General features: G+C 42.8%; 1 protein-coding gene across 5 annotated transcripts in view; it reads left to right on the top strand.

Annotated features, from left to right (window-relative positions):
- The window catches only part of zranb3 (zinc finger, RAN-binding domain containing 3), an 86,266-nt gene that overhangs the window by 58,193 nt on the left and 5,654 nt on the right, over positions 1 to 22,419 (top strand). For 4 of the 5 annotated variants that reach the window (XM_072671244.1, XM_072671248.1, XM_072671245.1 and 1 more), the window contains 5 exons: positions 3,796 to 3,902; positions 7,414 to 7,515; positions 9,081 to 9,223; positions 13,151 to 13,288; positions 19,633 to 19,999. In XM_072671244.1, the coding sequence (XP_072527345.1) occupies positions 3,796 to 3,902; positions 7,414 to 7,515; positions 9,081 to 9,223; positions 13,151 to 13,288; positions 19,633 to 19,999 (857 nt within the window). The remainder of the gene's footprint in view (positions 1 to 3,795; positions 3,903 to 7,413; positions 7,516 to 9,080; positions 9,224 to 13,150; positions 13,289 to 19,632; positions 20,000 to 22,419) is intronic. The other variant, XM_072671246.1, reaches the window with a different exon arrangement.

Here is a 22,419-nt window from a genome sequence, read left to right on the forward strand (position 1 = left end):
TCTGCTTGATTTTCACTGCAACTTTTTCAGTTCAACTTTTTCAGGCTTCTAAGAGGCACCCCCAGGGCGCTGGCGTAGTCGTCTGGATACCGTGAGCTCAGTCCGTGGCGATGCCACAGCCATCCGTCGTGAGGAGTCCAAGATAGCATAATTGGCCTCACTCTGAGTGGAAGGATGGCCCTCCTTCCTCACCAATCACTCAGCAGTGATGCAACCAGGTGTAGGCATCTGTTAGACAATATAATGTAGCCTTCACCTCCAAATGCGTGTTTAGCTATTCATGGACTTTGAAGATGGCTGGTTTCTTGTGTTCCAGAGGAACCACATGGTATTGGCTGGAATTTGTGGCATTAACTTGGGTAGATGGGGGATGGGATGAGATGGGGTGAAGATGAGGGCTGATGAGTACTGAGGAGATTCGTAGTTATTCCTAAAGTTTTAGCAAAGTAAAAACAGAAAGATCTAAGCTTCTCGTTTTTCTTTTTGGCTGAATAGGCATACGCGGTGTCAAAGGAGTGCTCAACCCAGAAATCAGCATCTGCTAATTTAGTGCTAATAAAGACCACATGGCATTGTGCCAGCAAGACATGTTCGCTTCTCCACGAGTTGTTGTTGTAGTTGTCGTATTAGCATGCCTTGAAGTATTTTTTTTTTTTACTTTTCCTTTTTAAGCTATGTGATCACATGAAATCGGTCTGCGCTTGCGTCACTGGGATCTAGCCACAGGCGCCGCGTTGATGAGTGATGATGGAGGAGAAAAGCGCTGTCGACGCTGCTGCAGTAAGCTGCAACTTAGGCCCTAAAAATAAACAGCCATTTTCTTTAGAAAAAGCCCACCATTTTCACACACGCCGGAGTGCTCGACAGCCCTTGTATTGTTTTTCTTCCTGAAGCGTGCCTGTTTTCTCAGTAAGCTGCGGCTAATGGCTCTGTAATGACGTGGTGCAATGGGCCAGACTGAGACGGCTGTGCTGCCTTAACTTTTTCCAGTACATAATGTCAGCTCAGTGGCAACAGTTTATTAGTACTGCATCAGTATTAATATTAGGAGATCAGGGATTTACCAGTATGTGCAGAAGCCATTAGAGCAACTTGGTAGTACATTATGAGGAACATACCAGTATGTACAGTATGCAAAGTGTGAGCATCCCTGTCTTAATGAAAATTATAATACTAATTCTGACATATGTAGAAGTACTGAGACAGTACTTCATAACACCTCCTTTGGTACATATTGCAGCTTGCAGATTCTTATTTTTTTTTCGGATTCTAACCGTCACCCATTTTTCCTTGCAGAGCATTTCTATGGCCACTTTTTTTAATAATCATAAATCATTGTTGACTCCAGCCTCTTTTCAGCTTCTGACACTCATGTGTGATTTTAGTGGAACTGCACTACCTTCCGTTCCTGTTCCACTATCTGCCTCTCAAAGTTTAAGAGCCACCCCCATGCTTAACAGTTGGCAAGGGCTTCTTTTCATGAATTTATACTTTTCCTTTGTTTTCCTTCTAACATACCTTTGATGATTGTGGCCAGACCGTTCCATTTTTACTTCATCAGCCCAAACATGCTCTTTTGTGTACTGCAGACATTGGCTTTTGTGATGAGAATATAGTGGAGGCTTTAGGGGTTCAGGCTTTCTGGGCAGCAAACAAACAGTTCTGCAGTTCTGAAAGTCCAGGCAAGATCTGGATGACCAAGAAAAATTGGGGCCATGTCTTAATGCCATTTCTTTGACAGTGGAAAGCTGGACGTGTTTTGATATGTTTCTACATCTTCATTTTTGGATGCTGCTGCTCAGACAGTCTTTGCTTTCTCACTTAAAAAAAATAACAAAATATATCATTTGGCCAAGGGTGCATAAGCGTTTACCAGGATCTTACTCGTAGATATTGGCAGTAGAGTGTCAGGAATTTGCCAGTATGAATAGCCAATAAAATGCCAGGAGATTACCCAGAGGTATTGGCAGTACACTGGGCTGCTAATTTTTTGCCAGAATAGAACAGTTCCTTCTCTTTTACCTACAGGATTTTACAGGATCTGGCATCTTTTTCACATATTATGTCCAATCGTGCCACGTTAATGTATCTCCAGTGTGTTCCTCTTTGCTGTGACAGAAATGGTAGTAAAGCAACGCTGTTTGTCAGATTAGCCTACTGCCCCTGTGATGGTTCATCTCTCCCAGGAGTTTACTGAGTGAAACCACTGGCTTCCGACATTGATTTATTAACTGCTCAAGCATTTGAAAAGATGCAGCTCATCTGCTAACTGACAGGTTAAGCGCATTCTGGATCATGCTGGATTACAGGCCCCCCAGGACCAAATGGAAATACCCCTACAATGAAAATGACAGGACATTGAATTCTTTACTGGATCAATAAACTTTGACCAGGGACTAAATTCTTAAGAACCCTTTTAAATATATCCTGGTCTTTATGCTAAATCATTCCAAACAAGCAAAGTCTGTTATTTTCGTTCATATTTGTCATTTTTCCTGGCTTGTAAGTCACATTTGTCTGATAATTTAGCAGGATTTTTTTTGGTTTATGTGTTTATAATTTTTTGCCAGTTTTCCTCCCCAGTTTTATGTAGCCAATTCCCCTCACACATTATGCTTCCAATGGTGGGAGGATGAGGACTAACACGTGCCTCCTCCAACACACGCAACCAGCCATCAACTCTTTTAGAACTGCTGCTGATGCAACATTTCCAGGCAACCTACGCAGGGTTGGTTGGAGGAAAGCACGGGGTACCAAGCTCGGATGCATTGGCTAGCAGACGCTGGCCAGCATCACGCTGAAATAATGTGGGAGAGAGAAAGAGAGAGCCAGGCCAATTGCGCTCTCTCTGGCTCTGACTGCTGATGGCAGGCAGCATGAGCCGAGATTAGAAGTGGAAGCGCCTTAGTCCAGTGGTCCACTTGGAGACCCCGAAGGCTAAAATTTTTGTGGGCACTAACGGCAATTAGCATTATCTGAAGTGAGGAACATTGATGTCACTAATCCGTAAAGAATTGGTCAAAAAATGTTGGACATTAAGCAAATGTCCTAGCCACTTTATACCACTAGTTACTACTTTAAAAACCACAGTGACACATGGGGCAGGTAGCACATTTAAAGTACCTTACAATAGCAGCTTCAAAACCATTGTGATGCCCCACTGCCTTTTTGTATTAGGAAGAATAGCATCGCTGTTGTTGCTACTCCAGGCTCAGGAAGCTGCTACTGCAATGTGACTTTGGAGGAACGGACAGGACAACACTCACAAGAACTGTGTATTGCTGCGTAAACCCTAAGTCAAGGTTAAGCCCTGGTATGTATGTAAACCTTCTTCAAGCTTCATAATTGATCACTTTTCAAATCGTCATCAACTTTTCCTCTGCTAAAATGCCGAAAATATGAGTAAAATGATCAACCCTGGCCGTACAAGTTCATTCTGTGCTCCAGAACCTGACCCATGGTCAGTGCTCCTAAACAAAGCAGGTGTGTTTAACGGAGGTTTCAGAGGGGTGCTGTTTCAGAGGAGGTGTGCGCTGTTTTAATGGGTTTGCGCGGCTAATGAACGAGAGGATGAGCAATGAGGCAGTAGAGCGGGGAGTGATTTCGCACTCGTTTACCGATATAGCCGCTAGTCTTCTCGTTTTTATTTTTTTTTCCTCCTCGTTGACCTTTTCCTGACGCTGTTAGTGTGATTGAGGCACAGGCAGTAATGATCATCCCTCCTTCTCTCCTTCCCCCTTCCTCTACTTTCTCCCTCTCTCTCTCTCTCTCTCTCTCTCTCTCTCTCTCTGCTAGCTAATGATGGCAGTGGGTGTAACCCTGTAGATGACTCTCTGCCCGTGTATGACAGCCTGAAGTTCTGCGCCAGCAAAAATACTGATAGGATCTACATTTACGACAAGGTAACACACACATACACACACACGCACACACACTCTCTCACACAGACACACATATAGGTGGGTTCGTTTATCCCACTTCTCCTCTCCTTACACGGAGAAGTCAGAGCAGACTTGATTAATGAGCTCTGCTCTCTTTATCACACTTTATCCTTTCGTTCCATCACTCTTCCTTACCACTGGATCTTCCTCTTTCTCTCCATTTCTCTTTATCACATTCTCTTTCCTACCGCGTTATCTCTGAATCTGCACTATCTATCTCTCTCTCTCTCTCTCTCTCTCTCTCGCTCGCTCTCCCCATTTGCCTCCATCTCTTCCTGTCTTTTCTCTTTTTTTCATGAAAATCTTCACCCTTGTTCCTTCAAACATACTTCTGCTCACTGTGACCAAAAAGTCCCAAGTGTGACCAAGAATGCTCCCATGAAAACTTCTAGCCCCCAATCTGATCAGAGTCTCTTAAAGCTGATTATCGGCCTATACCGATCAGATCCAATCCGATCTTTACACAATAGTAAACAGCAGTGAAATTACTATTCTTAGTAGCAGTTTATAAATTCGAATCTGATTTACTTTGTTTGGAGCAGCTTTTTAAACGGATGTTTAAACTCTATAGCGTTTAGTATCTTACAGTCCCGTCTGACTGACCTACCTGACTATTCAGCTCCAAGTTCCTCTACAACTCAACAGTCTAATCACTCAGTGTGTGATTCTGAATGCGCTGTTCAAAGCTGGTTTGGAACCAAAGAAAGGAGCGTGGTTCTCCTGCTGCTAGAATAGAGCATTTCCACCATAGTCTGGTTTCTAACCAGGCATAATTCCAGAGTACAGACGGGGTGGGAGTAAAGCTGTATCTTCTCAAATGGATGCGATGGAATAAAATAGCGTAGTCGTTGTGATGGTGATGGAAAATGTTCATTATAGAGATTAAGACCTGCTTATTCATTGTTTAAAAGCATTCAAGAGATTATCCTGTCTCTACTGTCTAGGATGAAGGCTTTCTACTAGATTTTGCTGCATTGCTGTGAGGATTTGATTGCATTCAGTGACAAGAGCATTGAATGATCACCACCCCACCTCATCCCCCAACTCCCTAACTCATCCAGTTCCACTGCTCCACAGCTCAATGCTGGGGGGCTTTATACTGGCATTAGGCAGCATGATGCCAATAGGTTCATGTTGATCTACTCCAGAGTGTCCTGTTCAATTGGCAGGACTTCTCAACAGGAACTAGACAAGCTGCGTGTGTGCGTATATACATAGGCCTTACGTCCATCCTGCCTTCCTCCTTTCTCTTTCTGACACTTTCTCACTTGTGCTTTTTCAGTCTGTCGCTCTCCCTTTCCATATCCCTCTGCTGAATCACGCCCTGTAGACCAAGCATGCCCTTCTCAGCGGAGGCTAAATAAAATGTTCTCTCAAGTGGAAATTGCGCGCCATCATTTATGTTGTCTGCACTCGGCATTCCCGAACCTCTCTGAAGCCGCTATAAACAAGAGGAAATATGAGCGCCAGGGCCTTTAATTGACTTAGATTGAGAAATATTATCAGAGTTAGATATTTAATAAGACTTTTTCCTCTGGCTATTTCAGCTCAGCAGTGATGAATGGAGGGGCCACGGGCGGAGCTGGGGAAGGGAGAGGGAAAGGGAAGCGAGAGTGAGGAAGAAAAGACAGCGGAGGAAGGCAGGGAGCGCAAAAGAAGAGCGGATACATTGAGAACAAGAGACGAGCACGGGTTAAAGAAATGCCTGCAGTGAATTCACATGGAAATGATCCACTGCTGTTATACATCATATAGCTAATAACGTCTAAGATGGCCTGTAGAAGATAGGTCCTTCCTTACGCTGGTGCAGCGCTCATGTACCGAGCTTGAAACAGCAGATCAGATTATGCTAATTCACACTCGTCGCGCTCACTCCGGCATGTTGGAAGGATTCGTTTAACTCGACGATCAGACCGCGCCTTCCCCGAGCGAGACAGAAATGGTGTTTTACATGCATTAGAGAGAGAGATTTGTGCGAGCGTGTGTCTTCAGCTTTTCATGCCGTTCGTTCTGCAGGACTCCCCGCTGTCTCCTCTAGCAACAGCAGCAGCAGGGCGGTGTTCTGCACCATCAGCAGTTGCACTGGGAGAGAAGAAAAGAGAGGGGAAAAGAAGGGGTTTTGTTCTTATATGGCTACGGTAGAGGGTGTGAGCGCGTGTGTGTGTAATGGAGCAGTGCTGATCTGCCAAAAAAGGAACAGCCCTGCAGCAGCTGGTGCACAGCATTATACTGCCATGCATTTAGTTGTACTTTAATATCCCAGTCACTTGTCATGGCTCCACGCGAGGCTGTATGGATGCAAAAAGAGTCTGTGATCGTTTGGCAAAAATTATATTCATATTTAGTAGGGCTGTTTTGCTGCCGATCTGATCTGATCCGAGACTCTTAATGCTATATCAGCCAATACCCATTCAGTTGTGTTTGTATAAATAATACAGTCACACAGCTTAGATAAGCTGAGCTGTTGATTAATACGTTCAGTAAATCCTTTTATTTTTAGTAGCAGTTCCTAGAATGAGACATTCTGGACTAAATGATTCGGTTTAGTCAAGACTTTTCTTAAAATGACTGTTTTATAGTGTTTTATATCTTATAATCCAGTCTGACTCTCCTCCCTGACCAATCAGCTACCAGCTCCTTTAAAACTTCACCTGCATTTCATCTCGTAAAGCGAAAGGGGAGCTCTCAAAGCAGCAAAGCAGGGCGAGTGGCACAACTGTCTAAGTGTTTACATTGTTAAACATGATTTGTAATATATACATATATAAATCCATATTTAAGCTCCATGGTCATAAAATTGTCACCTTGCGTGTTTAAGGTGGTAGTATCTTCAGGCTCCTGCAGATGTTGCTACATGAGGATGGTCAGGCAATACATATGAGAGTGGTGTGTGTCAGGATTGTCAGATTGAGATGAGGTGGTACGGTGCAGTTGTTTTGTTGAATGTGTGGTTAATGAGTTGCAAAGCAGACCCATTACAGGAGTGATTGCATTTGAGCGTGGCACAGGCTAGCTGAATTTGCAGGGGCATCGTAGCGTATGGTCATGCGGGGCTACCAGCAGTAGCAGAAATTCTACAGGAAATTCTCGCCAGAATTGTGTCTGAAAGATAAAGCAGATCTACCACCTTAAACAAGCAAGGGGACTGATATTTTTGTCTGGTTTATATATATATATATATATATATATATATATATATATATATATATATATATATATATATATATAATATTACTTACCAAATTGGCAAAAATATATTAAGCAATATTGTTTTTTATATAAATGATATGATATTGTTATAGCTCACCTTTCCAACACCCCCATTTATGAATGTGTGGAAAGGATGAGTTAAACAAAGAGAAAAAAAATACACAAGGCAAATGCAGTATGCTTTCCCATTCACGTTGCCTTGGAGTTTTTCTAGCTCTTCTACTGATTGATGTTTATTTTGTGTGTGTGTTTTCTCCCCCAGGATGGCCTCCCACTCAACTGCAACTTCGTTCCTATGGATATCAGATTGCAGAACTGGGAGGATTTGCCTCCAGAGTTCAGCCGCACTGAGAACAGGAGACAGGTGAGTCTATGTGTGTGCGTTAAGGTACTTTGTACAACACAGACTAATGCCCAATTATTTGGCAGCCACACTAATGACAAAAAAGCGGCTCGAATAAACGTCTTTAGCAGTAGTGTCCAACTGACGGATTCTTCGTTTGTTTTGCTGGTGATTCTCCTGCAGCTTTATTGCCAGCTCTAATCAGATCCACCTGATTCTCACATTCAGGTTTATATATAAAATAATGTGCAAAATCTGTGTCTCCAAAATGGCAACTTTATAAGAGAAGGGGGAAAAATCATCTTAACTTTCAAAAGAAGTGTGAAAAGATTCATTTCAGAGCATTTTTATTGGTCCAAACCTCATGAAATGTTGAAAACTCAATGTAAAGAACAACGGCCCAATTCATTGTTATGTTAAATGGCAAAACTGGAGATATGATTATACATATACAGTCTTATGCAAAGGTTTGGCCACCCCTGGTGAAATGAATTAAAAATAATTAAAGTGAACTTAATATTTTTTGTACAATTTAGACATTGTTCCTAATGATTCCTTTCTTCTTCTTTTTTTTTTTTTTAAATGGGTAAGTTGAGACCACCCCACCACCCCCATACTGGAGACCAATACGTTCATTTATCGATTCCTACCTTATTGATGTTTACCTATACAGAATGGTCTTCAGCTACTGTTTATTCCTTTTCTGAATTCAAACATTTTGGGGGAAAAACATGTGAATCACTGTTGAGTATTAGGTTTCTTTTGCACAACATTTGTATTATTATTATTATTATTATTATTATTATTACTTTATTTATTTTTAAGATGTATATTTCTTTCTTTATTAATTTAGTGTTAAATGTTAAATTAAGAAAATAAACAGTGGTCATGCTTCAGAATGTGTTGACGTTTGTCCTCCTCTGTAGACGATTTGTCCCCTTCCACTTAGAAAATCTAAAATGCATGTAATTTGACCAGGCGTGCCCAAGCCTTTGCATTGCACTGAACACACAGTTTCTGTTAACAAGTGAAAGTAAGATGTTGATATTATTAATAACCTATCACATTGCTTAGAAAATGTCAATTCTTAAAAGTTACTTATACTTTTGACCTAAAATACTGAACTAAATTTGACTAAAAATGACACTGGTGGGCCTCTGAGTGGAGGAACTGGCTAAGAACGTTACACCCATAGCCGCCACGATGTTCAAAGCAGTTCAAGAAGAAGGTTCAGGCTTTTTGTGAGAAAGCACGTCCTGGCCTTCACACTCCTAGATTGGTTGGCACAGTATGATCGTGGAGATTCAGACAGTGGGTGGGAAACTGCAATGAACAGCAATTGGCAAAATAGTTATGTAAAAAAAAAAAAAAAAAGTGTCAAAACATACCATTAGTAGGGTACTGTTCGAATTCTGCAGACATGGATGAAGAATAATGTTGAGGCTGTCGGCAGATAATTGTTGGACAAGACAGCTCTATAAAGTGTGAATCCCTGAGGAGCCTGATCATGGAAGCCAAGGCTAGGATGTGTAGAACTGTTGGGGTTTTTTTTGTAAGTGTGGAAGTGTGTGTGTGTGTGGTGTTAGGTGGTGCGATTTGTGCGCGAGTGGAGCTTTCTGACTGCAATGAAGCAGAAGATGGTGAGGAAGAGCGGACAAGTGTTCACCAACCCGATACTGCTGCTGGACACACTTGCGAACACACACCGCAGACACAGCAGTACCAAGAGGCAAGAACATGCGCACATGTACACACACTCGCTGAAGCCCATCTGCTGGTGCAAATTGTTAACCTTTTTTGTGAAAAAAAAAAAGAATTGTACACAAAAACAGAGGAACTGCAGTCTTTAACTGTACACCAAACCGAGTTGCCCCCCTGAGCTGTCTCAATGAACCACTTTTGTTGAGCCAAATCTAGGTGACACACCCAGCCTTGATTAAGATGACACGAGAAGTTCTTGAACTTGAAATCAATCAGTGTGGAAAGAGTGCTAAAGCCATTTCTGAGGCTCTGAAACTCCGGTGCACCACAGTGAGAGCAATTGGTTTCAGATTGAGAAAAACCTTCCCAGAAGTGCCAGACAAACATATAAAGATCTGAAAGACCTCATCATTAGGGCTGTGATTATCATACGATAAACATATTACCTACCATGTGATGCCTACCACGGTGTAGAGCTCAGTATCAGTTATTATTTATTCATAAAATGGACAGTTACGGCTCTAAGATCTGATTGGCCGAGCTATGTGCTGTGTGGGTTGGACTGTATAAGGGTAAAACTGTACACTACACTACTGTATATACAAATTATGTATAGGTATTTCATTATTACACAGTGTTTCATGTGTCAAATTATGTTCTGTGTCTAGAATCTACTATCTAGTACATGGCCAAAATAGCTCATTCATACATGAGCTGCTCCCTCTCCCCCACGCGATAATACTGCATACTGTTTGAGACAGCGTACTGGTATGGAAGATTCGATACCGCTCGACCCTGCTTACCGTACATCATACTCCTCAGAGATAAAGCTCTCTGCATATGTATTTGTTGTATTTTCTATGAATCTTCAGGTTTACTGGAATATATGTTGGACATAATCAATAATGCTAGAAAACTAAAGGTCGATGATTTGTGAATGTAGGACAATTTACAAACTGGCAATCTGTGCAGCTCGACATCTCAACTGGACATTTATAGGGTTTACAGCTTTGTAATTGGTTCTGTAATGGGTTCACAGCATGGCCAAAATTGTGTGGGAGGGGGCAGCCGGAGGATGTTAACATATGGGCGCTTGGGATAGGCTGGACTGGCTTTATGAAGATAAAAGGACAGAATCTGTGAGTTAAACTCAGGGAGAAAATCCCAGGGGGGGAGAGATCGAAAGGGGCTCCTTGGAACATCCTGACTATTCTTTCCCTCGCTCTGTACCTCCGTCTCTCTCTTTCTTATACTCACTCTGATCCTTCCCTTTATACTCTTTATTTCAGGTGGAATTCATATGTGGTATTTGCCTTATTTACAATGTGTGGTCTGTGGTATAGCCTCATTTTTTCATTATCCAGCTGTATCATGTATTAGTTATTGTACTATCCATCCAGGAGTCGGAACAACCTGGCAAGCTTAAGCCCTGACTGGGGGAGTGGCTGCATCACGTGCCCTCCCGTGCAGCACTCCCGTTCCACGTCCCCTCCCGTCCCTCACCACAGCGCTTAGTGGAGGGCAGCTATGTGCTGTGCTGGGGTGTCTCCCCAGGTACAGTGCTGTGTCGGGACTTCCCGTTCGCCCTGGAATGGACAACAGGGACACAACTGATGCTTATGTCTATATATGGGCTGGTAACTCAGGTAAATCAACAGTTTAACAGTTTAACCAACTGAATTAGAATATATAATATAATGTCTATGGAGATAAAATCAGCATACACATTTACCCCCTGCTGATTCCAGTACCTGCTCCTGGGCTGGGCTTCTAGAGTAGGTGCCTGAAGCTACTATTAGAATCTCCCCTTTAATCAGCCTGTGGGATCTCACCTTTCTGACTTTTTCTCCTTCTGTTAATGCTCTCCCAGTGTGGAGTGGATGGAGATGCTGGAAGTTCTAGCAACCAAACCAAGACCGTCTCTTTTGAGAGACTTCTTCAGAGTGTGAAGTGTTTAATATGAATAAGCTCACTCCAAACTACATGCAGTGAGTAGAAGCAGTCAAACACCTTTTTTCACCCCCCAGTGAAAGTTGAGATTTTCATCTGCTTGGAAAATCTTGGAGAAGCATATGCGGATGGGTCTAAAATGATCAGACTACTACTGAAGTGAGTAAAAAAAACACTAGATAGCTCGGCTTGTAAGTTTCTCATGGTTGGAGAAAGAAAAACACAGACATAGCCGATCCAAATAGACTTGCACGTCTGGATGAGGTTGTTTCCCCAGCCCACTATGTACTGTGCCCACCATAGTATTCCTGTTCATAGGTCTTTTGACGATAGGACTCACGGACAAATCCACACCTGCCTTCTAAATAGTCTCCTTTTAAATAGTGATCCGCTGGACTGGTGTGTTGGGAATTTTCTACATTATAGCTAGAATCTGATAAGCCTTACGGTTGGCTGATGTCTCTTAATTTGTTACTCTTGTTTCTCAGCCTTATACTGGTTTCCACAGCTTTCACTGGCACAGCTCTGGTCCTCATGTTAGGACACCGCAACAGCAGAGTCCACAGGTGGCTTAATGCTCTACGCCCCAAGTGTTATAGTGTCTTGAATTATAACTATGATCTTTCAGCCGAATCAAAAGCCCTCACGTTCCTCAGCGTGTAGTGGGGGGACAGCTACGCACCATACTGGTAAAGCGGGGTATGTGTGGACAGCGAGCCACAAATTTCCCCGGGTACAGTGCTGCGTCCATCCTGGCATCCAGAGGCGCCAGATAGAAAGGACGATTGGACGACAGGGCGTAACTCACCAGCTGTAGCTCGCCAGGTTGTTCAGCCTGTATGTGAGCTGGTAACTCTGTTCCAGATCTTAGAGTCTCAGTAAATCCTAAAGATGTGTGAAATCACAACCACAACTGAAAGTAAAAAGCTAAAAAACAACAGCATCTCTGTCTCAAGGCTGTGGGCGTCGCCATGGTAGTGTCAACAAATCCTCGTCCACCAGTGATGGAGGGCTGTCAGTCACGCACCTTCATTAGAATATTAAGACCACGCCCAGATTGTTCCCAGAGAGGTCTGAGGAGTGCCTGTTGGGGATGCTTGAGGAGTGTTTTCTGATATTCCTGCTTTGTGATTTCGCTTTCAGCTTGCTGAACGCTTCACTGAACACCCGAGTTTATTTCCTTACCAAAAAAAAGTGTTCCCAGGGGCTTTAACTATATTAACCATTTAAAAACTAGTCAACTACTGAACATGTAGTAGAGTTGTAATCACGAACGGCAGTGCAGCCATTACTAACAGGCAGGCGTTTTGTATAAATTGGACGGCAAGTGCAGGCACATGCTGGCATTTCTATATCTCTTTCCCAGTCTCAGCCTCTGTGTGTATCCTGTCTGCGTGCGTATCCATCACTATCTCCCTCTTTCTAGCTATCCGTCTGTTCCCTTATGAGTTTAGCTGCGTTTCTCTGCCTGTCTGCTTCTCAGACTGACTTTCTCTCTCTCTCTCTCTGCTGTTCTGTTTGCTGTGCTCTATCTCTCCGTCTCTGTTCCTTCTCTGTCGGTGTCCGTTCTCGTTCAATCTTTCTCCCCATCTGTTTACTCTCTCTCTTCCTTTCTCTTTGTGCACACATGTCTGTACCCCCTATCTCGCTCTGCCTGTCCGCCTGTCTATTTCTGTCTGCTGTCGGTCACTCTTAGTTAAGTTGCCTGATATGTAAGTCAGGCTTATAAGTGATTATTTTCTTGAACAGGCTGTGCAGAGCCTACACACACACACACACATCGAAAACGCCTGTATGCAGCTTTCATATAGTCCCTTTCATCTGTGTGTGTGTGTGTGTGTGTGTATAGAGTGATCTTTTGAAGGCAAGACCCCCTTGACTCTTTCATACAGGACTTCCGAACCTTCGAACTGTAAACTCTTTGATGTGGACCCTACTTCCTCTATCCAGCGCTCACTCACACCCTCTCTCTCTTTCTCTCTCCCTCGTCCTCGCTCTCTCTCAGGTATCTCTCCAAACAGGACGTGGCTCAAACCTCCATCAGTGCTGCCCAAAGAGAGGGTGGGACAGTACGCATCATCAGTAAGGACAACATGCCCTCCAAGAGGAAATCCATCACCAAACCGCTCGAGCAAGATGACGGGTAGGTCACATGCACAGAGATGCAACTGTACACACTATTGAAAGACGTGACGAGCACCGTGACTCATTGTGCATGGGTAACCACTGCTATGGTGGTTGGTGTAGCGTAGTGGATAACAACACCGCTGACTATGGTTTAATTCCTACCACGCTGTAACAATAAGCATCCTTGGACTTGGAAGACTTCTAACACTACATGCTTCTGCCCGTGTAACACATCATGCAGGTTGCTCTGGATAAGGGCATCAGCCAAATCGGGCTTCAAGAAACTACTGTTTTGGTAGTCGAAGAATCTGTTGATTATTTAGGCGATAATAACTGATTATTATGTAGCTATCAGCTTTTAAATTTAGCTGGCAGTTTTTTATGTATTTCCTGACCTGCTAATATTAAAGAGCAATAATAAATACTAATATATTTGAATAAAAAACATTAATGTATTTTATGACCTTAATCATAATTAATCGTTCCCCATTTTTCGGATCAGCAAAAAAAAGAGACAAAACAGTATTTGTAGCTTTTAGTTTGAAAGCATCTCTGTTACGGCTCGGTTTGTTTTAGTGACTAATTTTCTAACGCAGTCTGGCCAGAGCCACAATGTTGCCCACCCTACTCTGCTCACACCGTAACCAGCAAGCTTATTGGTTATTTTTCTTGAGGGGCAGGACTTTATCCATAACGAACAAGCTGACTGGCTCTTTTTCTTGAAGGGTGGGACTTACTAGCGTTACTAGAACTCCCATTCATATTTTGACCAGTGACCGGTCCCGTCATTAATAATGTCTCATACTTTAAGATAGATAGATAGAAAGTCCGTTTTTACAGCAGCAAAATCAAACAAAAGAGCAGCATAATAAAGGCACTTAAAATAGTAGTAAGTTGAGATTTATCCTTTAGACTCCTCACAGATATAACTCTCTGCTCTCCACTCACACGCCAGAGCGATGGCGCTGCAGATGTATGGCCGTGTTGCCTAAAGGCTCGGTAATGGTTTCATCTGCATGCTCCGTTCACTTGACGGACAGCTGCTCAGTCTGCATGTTTCCAATGCAGCTCTGGGTCCAGGTTGAGGGAATTATTACTGTAAGAAGTAAACAGCGGCAGTAAAACTGTATATATTCTGTATGTTATGGTAAAACTTGTGTTTTAAATCAACTAAGGCCAACTAAAAATGCCATGATTGGTCTTCATTATTTTTTTTTTACCAATAAGCTTTATATGTGTTGCCTCAATTCGTTCAACCACCCAAAACTAATCAGAGGTTCCCAGTTCCCTTGTTCTCCCAATTTGGTACTGACAATTTACCCACCCATTTGTACTTCCCCCTAGCACTAGCAGTGCCCACGACACAAGGAGGGTAAGGACCTAACACGTCTCCTCCTCCTTTTCGAACCGTTGCTGGGTAGCCGACACACCCTGAGGAAAGCACCAGGTCCCTTGCTCCACTGCACTAGCTAACAGACGCCTGTGCCGGCCAACATCCCCTGATAGTCACTTGCTTGGAGGACTCTTGGCACATTTTAGACTTTTGCAGGGCCAGTATTAGAAAGGCCAATATGGTGACAGCAATTATCGTATAATTTTTTTATGTACATACAGAGTACACCCGCTCGTTACCCGCTAAACACGGCTTCTTCATGCGGCAGTAAATTTATTTGCGCACAAGCAGAACTAATGACATCTTCCACACCAAATGTGTTTTTTTTCACACAGCGTAACTGTGTCATGATTTTATTCGCTCTGTTTTCATTTTGTGAACTTTCACAGCCGAAATGAACTTTCTCGGCCTATCGCAGTCGTTCTTGGTGTTGGCATGGCGTCAGCCACGATGATAGATGTATGGAGCTCCAAAAACAAACCAGGCTTCGTGAGAAAGCACTCATAAAGTTTATGAGTGAGGCGATAAGACTGTCTGAGTTGTTTCCAAATACGATTATGGAACTTCCTTGCCCCGTCTGCTGTGCTATCCTCATCAACTCATGCCGCTGCTTGCTTGCTTGTTCTGTGAGGGGCGAATCTTTTTGCACTTGAAGATGTTTTGGGGAACCTACCAAAAAGCCATTCAGTGTGTGACTTAATTTTTTTAGACATGTGCAGATGTACAAGCTTTTGAGGTGACTGAGAAAGCTGGATAACATCGAGAATTGCCCTCAGTTTTAATAAACAGAGATTCTGGTTTCAGTAGAAATTTGACTCTTAAAGGCATATGGCTGCTGGGTTAAATTAATCCCAGCTCAGAAGCTTGGGGTAAAATAACATCATCTATTGGAGATTGTTTATATATGTATAATATGTAAGGTTTTATTTATTTATGTTTTTTTTTTTATATAACAAAAGGGTACCCCATTTCTTCCTCCCTTTAAACTTCTTTGTTTGTTAACCCAATAAATATTTGATCACAAAAACCTGGTCACAGTTATACATACATAGCATCTGATATGTGGTCAGCTGCAAACTTCACCAGCAAAGTCAAGCTTGAAGGTGTCACTTTTGGAGTGGGGACTTCTTTCTATGGACTATGGTCACTGGTATTCCAGCAGCTTGGTATGCCAGTGTCTTGGCGGTTCATGGGTTGTTCCTGGCCATCCAAACCATAAAAAAGTGGCTAGACCTCCCAGTAGCTTGTTCTTGCAAACAGTTGTTTAAACTTTTCCAATGTACTCTGTGTTGATCAGTCCAGTGAGTGCTGTCAAACAGACCCTTTTCATGTGGGCACAGAGAAGCTACCAGCTGTAGTCCATCATGATCACTAGCAGGAAGTTAAGAGGCCTTAAGCTAAGGCAGGTTAAAAGACATTATGGAACATTCAACAGCAGTGAATTAATAATCTGAGTGGGTCTATGTATTTGTTTGACCCTGTGTTCATTTCAAATTTAGCCTTGTCCGCCAGAGCCTTATTGTATTGAAGATGTATGTCGTCACTATTTCTGTCTCAGAAAAAGAACAGTTCAGAGAAGTCACTGCAAGCCCAATATTGCCGTGACATTCATGTCCGTGATGAGTGTAGTTGACCTTTCCACCACAACTGTAGATAATTACAGTCCATTACAGAACATTATTTCTCATTTTCTTCACTTCGTGTTCACAGAATTCTTGGGAAATTGTTCGGGGGAAACGTTTCGTACCATTTAAGTCCGTATTGTAGAAAAATGGCAAAAATGATCAATACAGTCATGTGAAAAAAGTTGGGACATCCTATGAAAACCCTTGTCTTTAATATATTTCAACATGTGGACATTTGATCTTCACTTGAACAGTATTGGGAGATGAAGAGAAAATTACTAAACAATTACTGAAACAAATGTCTTTTAAAAATCACTTGTAAAATGTTTATGATTTTCAAATGTTTATTTTAGAATGAGGTGCAGCACATTAGCTGCAGATAATTAGAACATCATTAGAGAAGATTTTGGAGTAGCCTGTCTTATATAAACTTAACATATTTAGTACGATTTGCTCTTGAGTGGTAAAGTCCTTCAGAAAGAAGGTTGTAGATGCAGAGGAGTCTGTAAGGGATTTAAAAAGATCTCAGAACATAGAAATCAGCCGTGCACTGTCCACAAAATAATTTACAAGTGCAACTACTGCCAACAGTTCAGTCCAACTGCAGACCACAAGATGCGTAAAGCAGTCTCCAACAATCCTAAAATGTCATTTACAGGTAGCTCCTGTCACAGCTAAAGTCAAACTACAGCATCTACCATCTACCATTGTAATGGGAGGTGTGCAAGGAGGAAACCCAATGTCAATAAAACAAAGTTTTCCAGAGAACATCTAGACCAAGACCAGGACATCTGGAACAGTGTTCTGTGGACAAATGAGTCGAATCATTTGGATACAGTAACAGAGGACATGTTTAGCCCCCTATCAGCTGTGAAACATTTAAGGTGTAAATGTCATGGGCTGCAGTAGGGCCTGGAGAGCTCTCCAACATAGAATCCACTCAGTTCTTTATTGTGAGTCCATCTGTCTAAAAACTAAAGCTGAAACATCACACAGCTGAAAGACTTCTGCATGGAGGAGTGGGGGGAAACCTTCTCCCAGCTGATGTCCAAGATTGGTAGATCATTATGGGGAATTTCTAAGATGCTAAGGGGGGAAATACCAGCTACTATTGTCCTAACTTTATGTCCCAAAAATGATATTTCTGTTTATTACATTTTGCAAATGATTTGTAAAGAAATTTCTTCAGTTTTATTGATTTAGTTATATTGCCCCCATCAAACGGGGTGTCCTTACTTCTTCACATGACTGTATGTCAAACCTTTGAGCGCTAGTGTATTTCGAGTTTTTTATGAATGAATGAATAACTAATGAACGAGTGACTTGACATTCACTAATAGAATCCCATAAGTGAAATAGACAGTCTGAACCCAAGCTAACCTGCCAAGCTGTTTCTGATGAAAATGCACGCTTACACACACACACACTCTCTCTCTCTCACACACACATACACACACAGACCTTCGTGCACAAGACAGGTTTTTTGATCATATGTGACAGCTGCTTACTATTCCACTTAAGTTTGTTAGTGAAGACCTCACGCCTTCAACTCTGCTACGCTGAATTCCAGCTCCCAGCTGATACACACCGCACTCTAAAGCGCCCACTCGCACTCTCTTATGTCCTTATTTCTTTCTGTCTCCCTCTCTTTTATCATTATCTCTGCCATACCACCACCCCCCCCCCCCCATTCACCAGCCTCCCCCTCCACATCTCCTCTACAGCTGCTGCCGTTTCTATTGCTGCACCCCAGGTGTGTCAAATCCAAAAATGGAAACGAATATATATAAATATATTTAGAGATATATATTTCTCGCTTGGCTTTTGCCTCATCACATTACTTTGCGCGGGTCAGGGTGGGGCAGGGAGTGGAACTGACAGATACATATTTATGGATTTGCAAGGCTGGAGGGAAAAAGGAAAAATATTGCATAGCAGTCACAATTTATTTTGAAAGCACATTTCCGTGTGTAATTATGTGTGTAGTGGCAGACTGTTTGCCCTGCTAAACCTCAGAGAGAGAGTGTGTGTGTGTGTGTCTGTGCGTGCACGCTGCAGAGCCTGCTGCTGGAGAATGCTTAGCACAGGGGATGAGGGTTTAATCCAGCGCCTGAAACGCAAACACACACACGCACGCACACTTGCGCGCCAATGTTACCATGGCAACCAGGAGAGGAAAATTAAGCCCCGCTGAGGACAGTGTGGGAGTGTTGTTTTTTTTTATTTTATTTATTTATTTTTTTTATCATTATTATTAGTATTATTTTGAGAGAGAGAGAGAGAGAGTGTGAGAAAGGTAAGAAAGAGATGTGAAGGAGATATCAGGCCGAGGAACGCATCAGCGGTGCGTCGCAGATAAAGTTTAGCATCATAAGCACCTTTATCTCACCACAGAAAGACAGCCGGCAAGAGCACTCGTCATTTCACCCGCCCACTCGCTCGCTCACCGGCCCACTCACTCATTCTCTCACTCGCCCACTCTCCATCTCTCTCTTACTTTCATTTTCGCTCACCTGCTGCCCCCACCTGAACCTGTCCAGGTCTAGAAGGCAGCCTGAGTGCACACTGTTAAAAGAGGCAGGCTCTTTTACTGCGGGGACAGAATCGTTCTACGAAACAGGTGCCATTTCCACTTTGCCATTAAAAAAAGACTCAACATGAAAGATGTGTTTATCTCCCCAAAAAATTTTCCACCTCAGACATACATGAAATCCTTCTTAATATTATCCTTCTTTATTCCGATACAGGAGCCATGTTTACAATAAAACGTGGTGGGGCAGGGTGATAAATTTAATTCTGATTTTTTTTTTTTTTTTTCACATGCACATATTTGTATTTGTATATTTTTGCATTTATATATTTATTGACTTAGCCTAACAATGTTTCATGGTACTGTACAAACCTGTAGTTGAGCTGAAGTTGCATTGAATTGAATTTGGTATTTTTCACCCCAACCCAAAGTCACATACTTACTAAGGGTGTAAGAAAATATCTATATTAAAGCATCCTCATGACATTGATTTGCAATATTGTATATATTTGTTTTGCAATACTGTATAGATTCCCAAACACAGTATTAATTTTGAAGTAATAGTTTACATTAAAGATTGCTGGCAGATAGTGGTTCTTTTTTAAACTCCAACCCACTGTTCACTGTCTTTTCCGCGTCATATTAGTCTCAATAAGTGCATTAAATGGCACCTTCAGTGCACAATCGTAGTCGTCTACACTGCCCTCTTTTGTTATGTGTACCATGTTCTCATGTGGCACCAGTGTGAACTTCAGTTCGTGCCCGAATCACTGCATTCATTCTTCTGTTTTTGGGCCTGTATGTGTCCACAGAGAGGCAGAGCCACACTCAGCTGCCCCAGAGACCTCTGCGTGTACAGACCCGGACTCTGGCTCTGGCTCGGGGTACGTGCAAGCGCTGGACTCTGGAGGGAAGCCGCTGTGTCTGTCCTGCCAGAAGCCCAGCGCCGATCACTCCGGCTGGGCCGGAGGCTTCTGCAGCGCTGCCTGCATGGAGGAGTTCCAGCTGCGCTCTAACCAGAGCTACATGCGCGCCCGCGTGCTGGAGGCCGAGCAGGGTGTGTGTCAGCACTGCGGCCTCCACGCCCACCAGCTGTACCTGCGTGTCCGCGATGCTCCGCACACACACCGCAAAGAGCTACTGGACAACACCTGGCTGGCACAGCTGCCTCTCAAACAGGTGACGATCACTCCCACACATGTAGCACACACATACTGGGCAACAGCTGGCTAGCACAGCTACCTCTGAAACAGGAGAGAGAGGTGTACACTGCCAGTCAAAAGTGTGGAGCTAACATGGAGCTGAAAGCCTTACCCTCCTAGTGTTGGGAGCATTGCTAGTGCTAGGGGAGCTACTAACTGGTGGGGTAATTGGGAGAGAGAAAAGGGACAAATTCAACAAACAAGACTGAAAAGAGGGACATGCATTACTGGACAAGGTGAGAGATACAAAACTAGCATCTGAAGGTAAAGAAGCATGTTGGCTGAGATGGTACATTCATTTTACATAAATATGGTCCGGGTTAGGCAGCGCTACACAGTTCTCGCAGGCATTCTGTTCGTTTTACCGATGTTACATAGTGCAGTTAGCAGCATGCTGAGCCCAAAGTGGCAACGATAGGGACGCTGCTCTCCTTATTACAAGTCAGTGAAGCATCACAATGATTTTGAAGCTGTTATTTTAAGGTAAAAATGCTACATAGTGTTGCATTAGTTTCCAGCAGCAGTTGCAAAGAAAATCCAGCTTCTACCTTTATTACAGTCTCAATGCGTTTCAGGAGACTCCGTCTTAGTATTTCTGCAGAGAGACTTTTCCACAACTCCAAAGGTCAACTCTACAAGCTCAAGTGTTTTCTGCTCCTTACCACCCAAGTCATCCCAAATACCTTTAACCCTCTGGACTCTAAAAGCTCTTTACTCTTGTGGACAAATTGTTTTGGGGCTTGTAAATGGTTGAGTCTTGGCTTCTCATGAATCCACTGATTACAGAAAAGAGGCAGATGACAGACATATGAGTCCAGTAGTTGGACACGGCGAGAGGGGGAAGACAAGTTTCTAAGTGTCCATTGGTCGGTTTCACACAAAACATGGACAGATGCACGAATCCACCAATCATTGGATCCAATGAAAACACCAGCCTGTCACAGATCCTTAGACTTCTCCTTAGACTTTTGCCAGCAGCTTCTTCGTCAGTGGTCTTCTTTTTCACAGCTTTGATGCGTCTCCTCACTGTGGAAGGATGGGCAGAAACACCTGTGGATGTTTTCAGATCTGAAGCAAGAGTGGAGATTATTTTTCTCCTCTCTGTCAAAAATAAAAGCTTTGATGAAAGCTTATTATCAGATGAGGCAAGTTGTGGGAGTCTACAGGTATTGCACTGCAGGAGTCCCATTTTCTCAGTCTTTAAGGGTGCGTTTATACTCATCAGCTTTGGTTCGATTAAAACAAACCCTGGCAGGTGTGAACGCTTCCTTTCCAACTGGCGTGCACCACACAAGCAAACCGAGAACACCTATGCAGGTAAGGGAACTCTGGTGTGGTTTGTTTAAATGATGAACACAACGCAAACCAAGACATCTCGTATCGACCCTGCCCGCTCACTCCTCCAACGACATGTCGAGTGTCCATGCCGACCTGTCCGCAATTCTCTGCTTTAACTGTCGGACGCTTAAGTTTAGCGGGCTGTGTTCCAAACCACAGTGTTTCAACGCTTGCCATCATTAGAACTGTATTCATTAGTGTAGTTGCCTCAGTAAAGTTACGATTTTACGTGTGAGATTTTACTAATAATTAGTGATTTAATAAACCAGGTTTAAAGATCCAGCGGTTATATTTAAGATCCTCCCGGCTAGTTATTGCATGGATCATGTAGGACCTGCAGACATATCTGTCTTATTCAGACCTCTGTCTCTCTTATGCAGGCCTTCTGTCATATGTGTCATACAGGATTCTTCCTAGTCTAGAAATCTAGAGATGTCTAATTTTCTTGCTTGGTCCAAACCAAGAGAACCAAAACTACACATATAAACACACCCTTAATAAAATTTGAAATGTTTTGATTGTTTTCCCTCTTACTTTCCTCTTCCTTATGCTAATGGATGTTCTTAAATCTACCTGGAAAATGGAAATTGACTGGATATGAAAGAAATGAAGGATGGTTTCTGCAGTACTGCAGTACCATAGTGAAGTATTCTGACAGTACTAGGCCAAAAGATATTTAATAAGGGCTTTTAGAAAGCTGTCATATTATTTAGGCAAAAAGAATACAAAAGAACAGCCTACTGTACTGAGCATACTGTTTTATTCTAGCAGAATCTTGACAGGTTTCCCCCAACTTTTGATTGACAATGTAACAACAGTCTGAAGTGCTGGACAACAGCTGGCTGCTACGGCTTCCTCTGAAGCAGCTGAGACATGCACACACTCCTGAATAGAGACGTTTAAAAAAGGCTTTGGATGAAGATGCCTCATCCTTACAGCACTTTCTATTACATTCAGAATTCTTTCTAATGCATGGTGAGTCTAAGTTTTCTTTGTTCAGAGCCACTGAGTAATTTATGGCCTAAAAAAATTGTCACTATTCATCACCAGAGCCCTAAA

The sequence above is a fragment of the Salminus brasiliensis genome, chromosome 25 (assembly GCF_030463535.1).
Source record: "Salminus brasiliensis chromosome 25, fSalBra1.hap2, whole genome shotgun sequence".
Taxonomy (NCBI): domain Eukaryota; kingdom Metazoa; phylum Chordata; class Actinopteri; order Characiformes; family Bryconidae; genus Salminus; species Salminus brasiliensis.